This window comes from Paramormyrops kingsleyae, chromosome 17, assembly GCF_048594095.1.
Source record: "Paramormyrops kingsleyae isolate MSU_618 chromosome 17, PKINGS_0.4, whole genome shotgun sequence".
Classification (NCBI taxonomy): Eukaryota; Metazoa; Chordata; class Actinopteri; order Osteoglossiformes; family Mormyridae; genus Paramormyrops; species Paramormyrops kingsleyae.
Genome location: NC_132813.1, coordinates 1,473,103 through 1,487,668, shown reverse-complemented (window position 1 = coordinate 1,487,668; position 14,566 = coordinate 1,473,103). Strand labels below are relative to the sequence as shown.

Genomic DNA, 14,566 nt, shown 5'->3' with positions numbered 1-14,566 from the left:
CTGTTTCCACCAGCTGAGTGAAAAGCGAAAATAAAGATCTATTTTTATAGCTTGAAAAGAACATAATTCATGTATACGCGAATTAACTGGCTGAACATGAAGCAGACCGACACTGAGAAAAGTGTAAACCAAAGACAGAAAAAAATCACAGATAATGAAATATGAAGGAGCTGAGGTATTAGGATTTTTTTTTTTTTTTTTTGGGGGGGGGGGGGGGGGGGTCATATTTTGTCCTTCTTCTCAGAGGCTAACATATTGTCTCTCTGTATCTTCCCTCTCGCTATACTCTTGATGCAGTCCTGATCTCCTTCCTAAGAAACTGAATATTTGTTGCTATATGCAATGAATATTAACTTCAAAGTGTATTCATATTACTTTGTGTCAGTCACTGTCTCTGTTTCTGCAGATATGGTATACATTTTTCCATTTCTACTCTTTTCTGGTCTGAAAATCCCCATCTTCCCCCCTGACCCTCCAGTAACCCTATCAGCCTTTGAACACACTCTGAAACTTCCAGTGCCTTACTGGCTGAGTTTCCAGTGTGGGTCCGGGAGACCAGTGTCCACTGGAGACTGCAATCTGCAAGCAACCATGGAGTCGGGTTCTAGTGATTAGTGACTTGAGGTCTAAAAATAAAATGGTCCGTATGGGCCTTAAACCACAGAACAGGAGGTCTCCAGCTGTTAGAGAGGAATAAAAACAAATTCATTGGACCAAAGCCCCATTTGGCAGCATATTCTAGGAGAATGTGGTATTTAAATATACATTTCTGTTTCATAATAAATGAAATGTTGACTTTTGCAGAGATTTTAGTAGGTCCACAATGGATTGTTTTGGCCTAGTCCAGTTGGCCTTTAGTTTTTAGGTATTAACTACAGAAAACAAGAGTGGGCTTTAGGTTTGTGAGGAGAGGGGAGCAGGAGGCCATCTGTGTTAATGCAGATGCTGTCCATGGCGCTGAACGTGGGTTCTTGGGTCTGTCCATTATAAGAGCTTGCGTGTACTGGGGGCAAATGGAAACAGCTCATCTGTGCTCCTCAGTAAGCTCAGTAATATGAGTGTGTGACCAGTCCATCAATAGTACATTTTCACAATTTTCCATTCTGAAATGAACTGGACTAGGAGTGTCGGGGAAGGCACTGTATTGGTGGAAGACAGTGTGAATGACTGATTAAGTGTTCTGCACTATTCAGGAAAAAAATGGAAAAGAAAAAAAGCGAACACAATCTCCGGTGGAAAATGTCCACGATTCACCCAAAGTAGAAGGGACCTGTGTGCACAGAGATATGGTGCCTTCTGGGAAGACCTGTGCCACGACTCGTGTGATTCATGCTGGAGCAGGAACTCGGGAGCTATTTGTCGTGAATGAGTCAGTAGTATCCTTTTGATGTTCTTCCACAAGCTGCTAACCTGTCACCTTACCTTAAAAACAGCTTTTCACTTTTACACAGTTGGGAACGATACTAGGACAGTTCAATTTCAGTACAATCTCAAGGGTCCAACTGTAGACCCTACTTGGTCTTCACTCTGCAACTTTCAGATTATGAGCCCCTGCCCTTTAATCGTTATACCTCCTGCTGCCTCTGCCTGGAAGCAGTTATTCAAAGCTTTCAGAGAAGCTCAGAGTGGACTGGATGCAGGGGACAGAGGTGTAGGTGCACAGACCTGCAGCCTGAGTCACTCTGCTGCCCGTGGCAGCCCTGTCCACACCCGCTGAGAGCTGAGACAGCACTATGCCCCACAGTAAACTTTGGGCACAGTGCTCAGGTGAAGCTCAACAGTTTGTCATGTGGGGGACAACTCTGTGAGTCCATGGGGATGTGGGGAGAACAGGTGCACCTCACAAATACACTAACTTATTTATTTTGGCAGGATAAAATTTTCCCTTTTGTTACCTAGGAGCGTAGCACACAGTGACAGCCGTGCAGCGTGTAAGATGTGAGGAAATGCTAATGATTTGGCTAAATGGCTGCCAAAGTATGATTGGGAAATGCAATGCAATTTGCATGCTTCTGAAAACCATGGCAACTGAGGTTCTGTTTTCTGCTTTTCCATATTGTCTAAGCCTGTCTATTTTTAAAAGGTCGAGAGTTACCAATTGCCTATAGGAGACCAGTTACATTGCGTGTGGTAATTACAGGGCACTGTCACCTTCATTGCGTGTAAGCGAATGTGAATTACATGCAGAGCTGTGCCAGAGCCGCTTACAGGATCCCTCCTGTCACTGATGGCCACTGGTCTAGTTTTAAAATTAACCAGAAGATGAGTGAATGCTGAAGCATTTGGAAGTGGTCTTGCGCAGAGACTGGGGTAGTCACAGCCACGTTTCAGGTGCGGTCTGTTTCTGCACTAAACAGTCTGTCGGTGATAACGCATGATGATAAATTAGCACTGATATGATAAAAAGAAGCAAGATTTTGGCTTATAAAGTCTTCAAGGAAAGCAGCGGCTCAGAAATGAATATCTGTCTCACCTGATACACTTCAGCCAACATTCTTTACACTTGGCAAGGCAGAAGAGATTGCAGAGAGGAACGGATTCATTTGTGAACATCTCAGAACCCAAATCAGGAGCATTTCCAGCATCTTTGTCATGCTCCCCAGCACATTTATGTACAGAGACATCAAACACAAAACATCAAGGTTTGTGTCTGACTTAATTTTCATATTTTGCTTCAGCTTGTACACAATTTGGGGATAAATCGTTCATTTCAGAAGCTGTTTGGATTTTTGTATCTAATGTGTACAAATAAGAGACGTCTCAGGTTCTATCACAATGCCTTGGGATCGCTGTGCCTCATTCCCCATTCACACAAGTTGAAACATATATTGTAATAGTGTCTTTATCCGGATAGCAAACCTTATTTCATACAGAAGTAAGAAGTCCTAATTCAGAATCACATTTTGAGCTTTTTTTGAGGGTTTTGTTGCTGTGCAGATCCATTTTGACCTTGCTTTAAAATGTATGCTTCTCATGCAGCAATCATAAATCAATATCAAGACATCCTGCAACAATGCAACTATTTAGAGACATGCAGTAATCTTGCATTGCTCATGTAATACTCTAGCCCCATAGTGACCACCTGCCCTCTTTATATGCAAGGTCCTGTTTTACATTTATTATTTTTTTAATTTCCTGCTGACGCATGTGGCTTGAAAGGCCCGCTACCTATTATCATTTCTGCTTTTGATGCAGGCACTTGTGCTCCTGTCCCAGTGGTAGTGAATCGCTGATTAGATGGCAGCACCTGGGGAGGCCTGGGAAAGGTGGCTAGAGGAGGGACACACTACCAGCAGGTGTGCAAGGCTCCAGACTGCATCCATTTAGTCACATTTATGGAGACAGTGCAACTAAAAGTTATAACTAGTCACACCAGTGCGACTTGCAAATATGCCCCCCATTTAAAAAAAAAACATTGTCGTATATCATGTAAGAACACTATGCGAACAAGAATTTGTGGGTGTATGTGTGTGTATTAGGTTTATATTACATTGTGGGGACCAGATGTCCCCCACAATGTGATAAAATCCTGTTTTCAGCTCCCCACAAAGATCTGTGAATGCAATCAAAAATCTAAACTTGCCAAAAGACTTAAATGTTGTTTGGTCACTTACGGTTAAGGTTAGGTCTGTGCAGAGGTTATGGTCGTCATGTTGGGATTAGAGTGTTGCCCGTAGAAATGAATGGAGAGTCCCCACAAAGATATAATTACAAACCTGTGTGTTTGTGTGTGTGTGTGAGTGTGTCTGTCTGTCTATCTGACCGTGATTAGATGCTTTCACACTGCAGGAACCTTTTTCCAGAATGAGAAACTTCTGTTGTGTTCCTACTGCAGGAACTAGGCCCAACTATAGCCGCTCAGAAGTACTACTTACTGCAAGCACTGGTTCTCCTACAATTTTCAATAAGCAGCTACCAGTAGAAGAAGTTAGTCTGGAACCGTGGTGTATGTGTGTTTGTTTGGTGGTGGGGGCAGGGGGTGGCACAGGAGTGTGAGACCCGGCTTTGTCATGTTAGATCATGCCAGATTAGCATTATTGTGCATAATGAATGAAGCAGAGTTTCACCCTGGTGATGAGTCCCTGTGCTGGGATCTTCCCTGAGTTTGCTTCTGCCTGTGGAAGTTAAAGACATGAGTCTTAAACTGGTGAGAGGTTCTGCTTCTTCAGTGTTGCAGTCAACAAGGAGCCCTTTCAAAGTCATCAAGCATCTTCAAAAGCGCCAATGGCACCCCTTCTCTTATAAGGTGGTTCCAGAATCCTCCTTTGTTTTTTGTTTGGCTTGATTTCTATTGGCTTGCTATACACCATTCCAGCATTCTTCATGAGTGAAGGTAACATTTTGCAGTTCTCCTGACCTTGCGCTTCTTTTAGCTTAGGTTAAGGCAACAAATTGCAGATTACGATAAAATATACACATCAATAATAGGATACAGTTCTTTAAGAGTTGTTGGATGCTCGTAGTCTTCCTTTAAAACAATCTATACCCCACCGTTAAGTAGGACGTGCACCTTTGTAATGTGAACATTACTAATATCCACACAGTGTGTGATTGCATATATATTAGTCTTAATAAACATTTAATAATAATCATTCCATTTATTCTTTGCTCCCACTTGCCCAGATGTACTATATGATGAGGTCTAAGGTTATTGTGAAGAAGCTCGCTGAGAGAAAAAGTCATGTTATAATGGGGCTGCTGGGTGTTGAAGGCTGAAGGACATGGACCAATCCATCATGACTGCATGCTAGAACATCTGCAGCTATAGTCAGCAGTAAGGTGATCACCCAGTGTGAGTTTCTGATCATGGCCTTGGGGCTGGATGAATATGTGGTAAGTGATATCTACCATCATGGAAACTCAGTAGCTGGTGGGCAGCCTGCTATTCAGCAACAACATCAGAGAAGCTTTACACATTAACTTTGAGAGGATTGCAACCACACCCAACGGCTTGTTCAGCCATACCTGGATACCTGAAGCAGGCTTATATGAAAGCTGCTGTTCTCTTTTATGCATTGGGGTCCTTTCCTGGAGATGTGGATCAATCTTTGGAATGAGGCTTAGAGGATAGTTATGAGTTTCTCTATTAATGTCAGACATACTGGTCAGCAGAATTTCATTGCAAAACTTTGTTCATGTGACTTCTTCACCAGACAGCTTTGATTGATCTCCGGACACAGTATCCACTTCCTGTTGAGCTGTGGTGACTGACACCATGACCAAAGGAAGTGTCTGTGTGAGGAGTGTAAGACAGAGAGAGAGAGAGAGAGAGAGAGAGATGCTCTGTGTCTATGCTTGTGTTTGTATGTCTGTGAGGGAGAATGTGTCAGTGGGATGTAACTTCCCCCTTCCCGGTTCTGCTCTACCCTTTGCCCTTCCTTCCCTATGCTTTCACACACATACACACACACACACACACACACACGCAGACACACACAAACTCCCCTTGGATCTCCCGGACAGCGTGCACTCGCTTCTCCATCCCAGTCCGCCCTCCAGCGATCGCACAGCACGGCCCGCAAACCTACCTCGGACACGACGACACTGTGAGGCCAGTTACCTCCAGTCACCTCCAGTCACCTCCAGTCAGCCCAGCATGTCAGCGTAAGTGCTCCTGTCGCGTCGGGCTCCGGCTGCACCTCTCAGCCATAACCAGCTCTGCAGCCAGTCCTCACATCACTAAATCTACACTGAAATTCTTTTTTGCCTGCTTTTTATCTTTATACTGCTGCACTTGGATCTTGCCGCTTACACAGAATTTCTAATACGTGAAAAAAGCTAGTGAATGTGAGGAGCCTTCCATCATTTCTTTGTAGGAAAAATGTTTGGGAGTCAAGAATTCTTATTGTTTCGATGTTTTGTTTTCCGTTTGTTTACACCCCAGGCCCGATTTGTTAGATTTGCTTCTGCTTAGTCTCGTATTGCGTTCTTGAGAAATTCCACAGGAGCCTGACTCACGGAAGTAACGAGCTCATAACAAAATTGTCTGTTGGGAGGGGCAGGGGGCAAATCATGGGACAGTGTCACAGCAGAGCCACGTTGTGTCTCAGTTGCAAAGAGTCCTGCTTGTGGAATGGCAACATCCAATTTGTGGTCAGCTTTGCAAAACACTTGCTAGTTGTCAGGCGTTTAACTGAGGATAACCTCTCAACTCCACACCTCTGTTAAAGAAGATGTGATGTCTTCTCTACTGGGGGAGACAGTGATTGTGGGTTCAGACCAGTATGGGATGTTTCTCACTTTACGTGTTTCTGACTTGTCCCCACAGGAGAAGGATATGCTGGATAAAATCTATCACTGTTTTCCTGTCTGAATAAATAACGTGGCAAGATCTGATAATGGAGAGGCAGGTTGTGATTCACCACATGCTTGTTGAATGTTTCCCTGACAACTGAATCTTTTCAGAGATAAGAATTTACTTGCAAGTGTGATGCCTCTCGTTAACACTGATCATATTGCTGGATGTTTCTTTGAAATGTGATTAATTGACACTGTAATCTCGTTAAAGCATCTTATCCACTGTTGTTTCCTTATATTTTCAGTTAGACTCTCTCTTTCCCTCTTTTTGTCTGTTTATGTCGTTCCTTCCATCTTTCTCTATTTCTGCCTCTCATTCTGTTTTATACGTGTGTGCTCTTTGCCTTGCCATCTGTCCATATATGGTGAGGAACTTTGGTCTGACAGATCTGTCAGCTAAGGGCTTGTGTTCTGAACCCCGTGGGCTGCTGTGACACCGTCATTGTGCAAAACTCCGCCCCTCTTTTCTTCCAAGCCCCAATTTCATTTAATCCTTCCTCTACTCACACATTCTTCATACGCTGTCATGGCATGTGATGGTGACCTCTTTATGTTTTGGCCTTTTGCAGTGCTGTTTTTATGAAATTTTGGCTATTTTATTATTTTCTTTGTTTAACTTTTGCCTGTTTATGGAGGTAGAGGATAAAGCGTCCTTCTGTAATTAGGGTACCTGAGTATACATTCATATTTTGATTAGCAGAAAAAAAAACACCTGCAAGCCGCTAAAGAAATGTTCTCAAAGCTGTAGCAGTTGGGCCTTTTCCATCAGGTTCTCTGGATCAATTCTGCTTCCACACATTTCTGTCCATGAGCTTGTATAGACAGCAGCCCATGTCTTCTTACCAAACTGGGCCTTATATGGCTTTGCAGATGTGTTTGCGGCGCTGGTGTTTTTCCTCACTAATTAAGCTCATTTCCTACTCATAAAGGCATATTGAGTCATGTCATTAATAAAGTGCCTTTTCATCGGGGACTATGCAGCTGTGAAATATGTTGTGGTGTCTGGAGACATATGGTGAGCGCTTGGGAGTTACAGTATGATGACAGAATAGACAATAATTTGACTGTAATTTCTCTTGTTCCTGCTTTGGGATGGAGTCTTGTAGGTGTAATTTACTCGTCAGACTGTGTTCATTCGGGGCATTTTCTCCCTGCTGCAGTTTAAACCCTCGGTTGACTGAGCGCCTCCGAAGCCTCACACTGGCACACTGCGCACTGGGGAAGCCTCACACTGGCACACTGCGCACTGGGGAAGCCTCACACTGGCACACTGCGCACTGGGGAGCTTCCTGGTGCAGCTCTGAGGCCTTCATGGCGCAGTTTAGCAGAGGAACACGAGGCTTTCCTACGGCAGATAAAGCGGTGTCAAGCATGGGGTCAGTCTCTGTGGGACTCACGCATCTACCATTTAAGCATTTATACATGCTTTATCATTTCCAAAATACATTTTTAAGCACTCCTTAAAACGTCAGTTACTCTTCACTGAAGCATTGAAATATCAATTTATGGTATTTTGGTGATTTTTTTTGTCAAAACAATTGAAGAAATATTCTATGGATGCTGTGACAGTTCAGAGAGAAGGAGGACATCTGTGTAGGGATAGTTTGGCCTCAAATTGTTTCTTCAAATACTCCTGAAATACTCCTGAAATTCTCCTGAAAGCCTCCTGAGTGGGGACAGAGTCATTGCCTGAGAGTGACCTGATCTCAGGGCCTCCTGAGGGTAAAAGCGTGTCCATGCTTATGCCAGGGTGCCTCTAGATGGTTGGTCCTTGTGTCTAGACTCAATGCAATTGCAGGCTTTGAGACCCTGAGGAGCTCCAGCACAGACCAATGTTGGAGTGAGGGAGCAAGTAAGTGAGAGAGGAGGAGAGGCAATGAGAGAGAGGGAGAGAGAGGAGGAGAAGGTGTCTGGAGCGACAGCCTCGCTCAGTCCCTGTGCTTCTCACACACGCCTCTGACAGGAGGGTAGTCCCCATCGCGATGGGCGGCAGGTGGAGGTGACATGACAGCCATGGAGACAGGGACAGAGAGGCAGCAGTAAGCACCGGGGCGAGCCTCTGTGAAGCACAAACAGTCTCACACACACACGGAAGGGGGAGGAGAGCGAGCAAGCGAGGGAGAGAGAGCAAGCGAGAGATAAGCGGGAGAGTGTGTGTAGATGTCGGCGCTTCTGTGGGCGAATACCCGGAGCACCAAGTGGGAGACACAGACTCGGGGCAGGACAGCTTGTGAGAGCAGCAGCTGAGCCATGGTCCTGACCCTGCAGCACATTCTAATTGCACTCATTCAATTTTTCAGAAGGGGGCAGCAAGTATTCCTGAGGGGAGAGGACCCACTGTCGCATTCGGACGCCTTTCAGGTAGGACAACAGCCCGCTTTCTCCCCTTCGTTCTCAGTTTCTCTCTCTCTTTATACCCTTTTCTCTGTCTCATTCACTCTCACGCCTTCTTACGCTGGCCATGTGGGAAAGTTGGAGTAAACTTTCTCCGCCCCCACAGTGAGGGGCACACGGCCCATTGAATGAGCAGCGCCGTCCCGGGCTTGCCGATGAAATTGCTTTGAAAGTCCGCTGAGTTCAAAGTGAACGTGGCAGGCAGCGTAGCAGGCAGACGTTGGACTCTCCGCTGTTAACCTGTCTGTCTGCATTCCTGTGCTGTAGCGCATAGCGCATACGCAGACAGCACCCTCTGTCAGGCACTTAAACCCCTACAGAGCATTCAGGACGTCTTTCCTACTATGATCCCTGTGTTTGATCCATTGATCCATGCCCTCTCACTACCTAATCTTTGCGGCGCAAGTGAGGATCAGTGAGTTAAACGTGCGCACGCTTTATCTGCTGAAGTCACTCAGCTGAACCGCCGCTCTCTGTCTCGTACTCACCGAGGTGGCTGTTTGAGGAAAGGGCGTGTAGAGCGTGCATTCTCATGCCAGGAGTGTGCGATTCATTCAAAAGTCAAATGCACAGGATGAGTTCACAGGCAGTATTTACAGGGGCAGCCTTTCCAAGCTAGGCGGGTATTGGGCGGTTGAACTTTGCTCTTTTTTATAGTATTTGTTGCCTGCTTTGAGTATCTGCGTGCTGATCCTCGCCGCTTGTGGGAAGCTGACTTTGGGGATTCGGGTTCCTGTCAGTGCTGCGTTGTTTTGGGAGCCTCATGTTATGCGTGATAATGCCTGTTGAAGTAAAAGCCTGTCGGTCTAAAAACACCTTTAAGGGATTCTGCTTTTGTGCCTCATGCCAGGATACTCACACGAGATGCTAGGAGCGTAAATCTGTCTCCTGGCAACAGACACTTTTGGAGAATCAAGTCCTTATGAAGCTCCTTAAAAGCTTCTTCTTCGGCGAATGCTGGTGGTTTCTCTGCACCTGGGGAAGTGTGGAGAAAATATAGCAGCATGTCCATCAGAGAGGGATGTGGCTCAGGCAAGTGACCCTCATGACATTCAGGCGTTTGGATAAGGGTCGGTAAAATTGCTAAAATCAGGGAGGAACAGCCGTAGCTGCTTGTGAGTCCTGATGACTGTCCTTTGATGAAGACAGAGAGAATCCTTCCTTTTGTAGGAATACTTTCAAATGTTTACTCCTGCTCTGAAGTGGTATGAAGTCTAGGTCCTCTGGTGTCTTTATATTTCTCCTGATGTGTATATTCCTTCCAAAAAAATGGCCTGGCCTTTATGACACGTATTCAGAACACTGTTTCTCAGAACCTAAAGATAACTGACCAAGAACAAAACCAAATCTTTGTGTGTAATTTTGAGATGTGTTTCAGATGACATTTTCTTGTCCAAGTTGGGGAACGTTTATCCCATTTATTTATTTCAATTTCCTGCCTCTTCACGTTGGTGTTTAAAGTTCTCGAAATCTTTTCAAGTCTAGTGATGATACTGTAGCAAGTGTGAAAAAAAACTGCATCACAACGTGTAAATAAAAACAGGAAAAGCTGTCAGTGTCATTGACTTGATTACACCAGCCTTTCAGCTGAAACTGGACCAGCAATATGATGTGGAGCTTTTCTCTTCAGGAACGTGATTATATTACTCCGTATTCTGTTATATAGAACTGTACTAGCCTCAGTTAAATCCTTTTTAGAGTTTTCATAGCTCGCCGGGAAATCACAACCCCCCCCAGGAGGGAAGCTTGACTAGACCAGACAAATAGCCAGACCAAAGATTTAAAAGCGTATATAAAATGTGGATTTTCTCCTCAGAGTCTGTTCTCTAGCCTTTTTGGCGAAGACCTCTTATGTGGCTGTATTCATCCTGCATCGAAAAGCAACATTTTCCTACACGTTAATAATGCCATTGGCCTAACATTCCTTACGTGTGTAAGAAGTGTGTTTACGTAAAGAACATTCCTTGTTTTCTGGTGGAGAAATGAAAAGATGCTTCGTGTTGCTTGGTGCTGAAAGCCGGCAGGAACATGCTTTTCGTCTAATCTAATTAACCATCCCCCCCTCAAAGAAAAGAACAATGGCTCAACAGAAGTCTTAGAAAATTAAATTAATCTGACAGCTCAGTACAGAATTATTAATAAGAGAAATGTTTTGGCGGTGACAATATCTGAGATATTCTGTGAGAACGTGCGTATAATTGCCTAGCTCAATCACAAAAAACAGTTCTATGCTATATTTCTCATTAGCTTTTGCCATTGAGTCGAGGGGAATAGAAACTGATGAGTAATAATGTGACACAAGTGTGCAAAAGGCAGTTTATGTAACATCTGTGAATCAGAGCAATGACCCACTTCTGCATTGTCTTATGAAGGGCTTCGATCTCTCCTTTGTGAGTTTTCGCACCACATGTAATGGGGAGTTTGGAGTTTGCAGGGGAAGAATGAATTTGGACGCCGTTGTTAGAGCCGGTGACCCCTCAGTGTGCCACTCGTGTGCTCGTGGGTTTGTCGCACGTGCACTAAGCCTGTGGTCTCACGTCTGAGAGCTGGATAAATGTGGGCTCCCTCAAACATTTTCAGTATTTCTAAACCCTCCAGCCCTCCTTTCCTCTCTAACAGCAGCTGTTGTGACACAGACAAGCCGCTGATTATCATACACAGTGTCTGCGTGCTGCTACCCATTTTTCCTCCCGGTTGGGTGCTTCGGGGTGTGTTTTGGGGGGGGGGGGGGGGGTGCCCTACAGGGCAACGGTTAATCCCCCTTATGGTGGACAAGGAGCAAGAATGAGGCAGCAGCATGTCTGTGTGGCCCCTCTTCATTAGCAATGAAAGGTTCAACAGGTGAGCCCCTTGAAACTGGCACAGGCTGCCTGCCGCAGGAAGTGCTTCCTGAGACATCTGCGACCAGTGTCCCTCCTCCCACCTCCTAAAAAACAAACCCCTCCCCCACAAAGGCATTGAAGCACCAGGAGCCGCAGGCTCAGGAAAGGTGACGCTTTCCTCCTAAGTCTAACGCAGCAGTTCTGCGGTGCTGTACGGGTATATGATGACCCGCCAGCCGTGCCTCTGTGTTCTCCTAGTTGTGATTGTGTGCGATTTGCTTCCTTTTGCTTGTTGTTCAGTCCAAAGCTGATCGACAAACAGGTTTGTTTGTTTGACATGCTGCTGATGTGAGGTGTTTCGTTCCTTCAGTCTGCTATCGCACACATTTTGCAAGTATAAAAAGTGTGTCTGTGGGGAAGGGGGAGGAAGAGAGGACTCAGGGGAATGAACTACAGTACCTTTGTTGCTCTGATTAAGTTACCCTACAGTCGTCCTTTGCCCATCATTTGCAGTAATAAACTTTGAATCCTATGATCTCAGTTTTGAGCTACAAGAACTTATCATACCTTTTTTTTTAGAGAACCAGGACCTCTGCTCACTGGGCTGCTCTGCTACCCTTCTGACATCTTCTCGCTGGGGCGGTTAAGCAAATACCCCGTCACTCTCAAACTGCCCTGTGGGGGGTCTGCCTCATTGCCACTTAATACCCCCCATTCCTATTCAGTGGAGTGAGAGCAGATGTATTACCCCTGTGAAAGAATGACATCTCACTGTGACTCTCTTGATGCCCTAATTCTCATTAACTCATTTGTTGTCTAACAATGGTGTTGTGGCGAGTGCTAAGTTCATAGGGAGGATGAAGCTGCCATTTTCTCTGACTTTATCCAGCTGCATGTCAGCTGTAAGTAAACCACTGCCTTATAATCCATATGTGTCAGCAGGAGACAGACCCGTATCAGCTCCTCCATCAATCTCCGTATTGACCGCTCTGTCGTCACCCATACTGTCACGGATGCTTAATGGTGACCACTTAACGACCACTGCACTTATCCCAATAGCCTCAGCTCTGAAGGGACTCAATGATGCCTGCCTTTGCTGTCACATGACCAGTGCTGTTTTGGAGGACAAAGTACCCCCCCCCCTCCCCACTATAAAAAGGTTTATAGTGCACAAATCTGCCAATACTGTGAGCCGTTGATTCCCTGACCTGCCTTGACAATGGAATGGGTCTTTGTGGTACAATGTTACAGGGAATGGGTGTTATTCTAGGAATAATTATATTAGTGAGGAGTGAGCAGTGAGTGGACAGAATGTATTGGGCATTGGGTTGTGAACAGTGGGCACTGAGCAGTGAGTAATTGGGAGTGCAAATATGTATAGTGAGTGGGAGTACTGTATGATTACTGCAGGATAATGGTCTCCTGATTTTGTTTGTGTATGTGAATGAGATGGCACTGTGCCCTTCAGTTAATGCCACCTGTCCTGCACATATGCAGACATGGACGCGGACAGTGCTGCAGTGCTGGACGGCTCTCTCCTGTAAGAGAAAGCCTTATGTGTAAGAACCATGTTTAGGGGGAGCAGTGAAAGTGTAGGATTTGTGTGTGTGCATTTGACTGAAATCCCAGATAGCTCTCCGGTCTTGTTGAAAGGATGCACTGCGTTGCATAAACAGATCCGTGAGCAGAATACAAATCCCCAATCTGAAAGAGCTTTGCTGCTGTGGGGGGTGGCAGTCGGCCCCTCGTGTTCAAACTGTGGACTATGGAGGATGCTTAGGAAGGTCACAGTGACCTGCCGCTGAAGAGGGAGGGGAGTGTTGATTGGATCTGCCCCTGACTCCACCCCCTTGAAGTCCCACCCCCTTCCCAGAAGTGCAATTACCTAACACTTTTATTTATGCCAGTCTCTGTCACTCACCCTGAACAGAGCGTTAAACAAATTGCTGTGCCACATTATCAATCAGTAACTTCAGAGCCTGTCTCCTTTAATCAGGGAGTCCTTGGATCTTAAAGAGTCTTATGCGAAGCTGAGTGAAAACAGGAAACATTCTGTTTTTCTGTTTTGTTTTGGTCTCTCTGCTCACATAAAACAGCCGTTTGCTATAGTAGTTCTTCCTTTTTTTTTTTTTAGCTCCTGGAACACTGTTAAATGTAATCATCTTCAGCAGCTGTGGGGATTGTAAGCTGAGAATTAAGATACAGTCAGTGATGGGGATGCTCTGTTTCACTAACAGGTGGGGGCTGAAATGGTCACTAGATGCTCCGCTGCCTTCTGAAACTAAAGCATGTGTAAAATGCCAAAGATACGGTCAGGGGATATCGATTATGACGTGAAAGCACTTTATCTGTCTCTTTGCTCTATGGTCACCCCACTCCCCTTGCACTGCTTGATCTTGGCCTGTGCTGTTTTCCCAGACCTTTCTACTCCCTGACAGTGGGCATCAGCACCATTCTGGGTCCACGAGGAGGTTCTGCTTCCTCAGTGTATTATAACTAGCTTCCCCGAGTGGGGTGGCTGAAGTCGGGAGTCATTATCCAAAGGTCCAGCTTCCACGAGAGCAGTGGTGAGGCAGCTAGGAATCAGCCCTGAATGTTCTTGTCCAAAGTGATCCATCTGATGGAAGATTTCTTCACCTGTATCCATGGTGCTTTTGAAACTAGGTCTCTGGAATGTGCAGCGACAGGGGAGGTGTGAGAGCATAAATGTTCAGATAAGCAGATGCCTTCAGAGAAACCTAGTCACAGAAACAGCTTGATTAGTAACCTGGTGGATTGAGGACAGACGTCTTTTGCTGTGTGTCTGCATGGAGGAAACAGTGTGTATTTATGTTTTTGTGTGCGCGTGCCAATGCAGAAATGAACGTCCCTGTTTAGGCTACAGGCCTGCCCTCCTAGTCACTCTCACCCTATCAGGATTAATAGATCTTTACCTGGAAGAATGGTTAAGTGCAAAAGGAACGTATGATTTCTACGCTCATTAAAAGGTCAACGCACCACCTTTCTTTGACATCCCAATTCCACAAATATATACCCCCTTCAATATGTCTGTA

General features: G+C 45.3%; 1 protein-coding gene across 3 annotated transcripts in view; it reads left to right on the top strand.

Moving 5' to 3' along the window:
• Positions 1–14,566, top strand: part of pde2a (phosphodiesterase 2A) — a 125,664-nt gene that overhangs the window by 24,489 nt on the left and 86,609 nt on the right. The window contains exons 1-2 of one of the 3 annotated variants that reach the window (XM_072701008.1): positions 5,418–5,604; positions 8,598–8,658. In XM_072701008.1, coding sequence (XP_072557109.1) covers positions 5,597–5,604; positions 8,598–8,658 — 69 coding nt within the window. In that variant the 5' untranslated portion in view covers positions 5,418–5,596. Of the gene's footprint in view, positions 1–5,417; positions 5,605–8,170; positions 8,337–8,597; positions 8,659–14,566 lie in introns of those variants that run through there. The other 2 variants (XM_072701010.1, XM_072701009.1) reach the window with 2 other exon arrangements.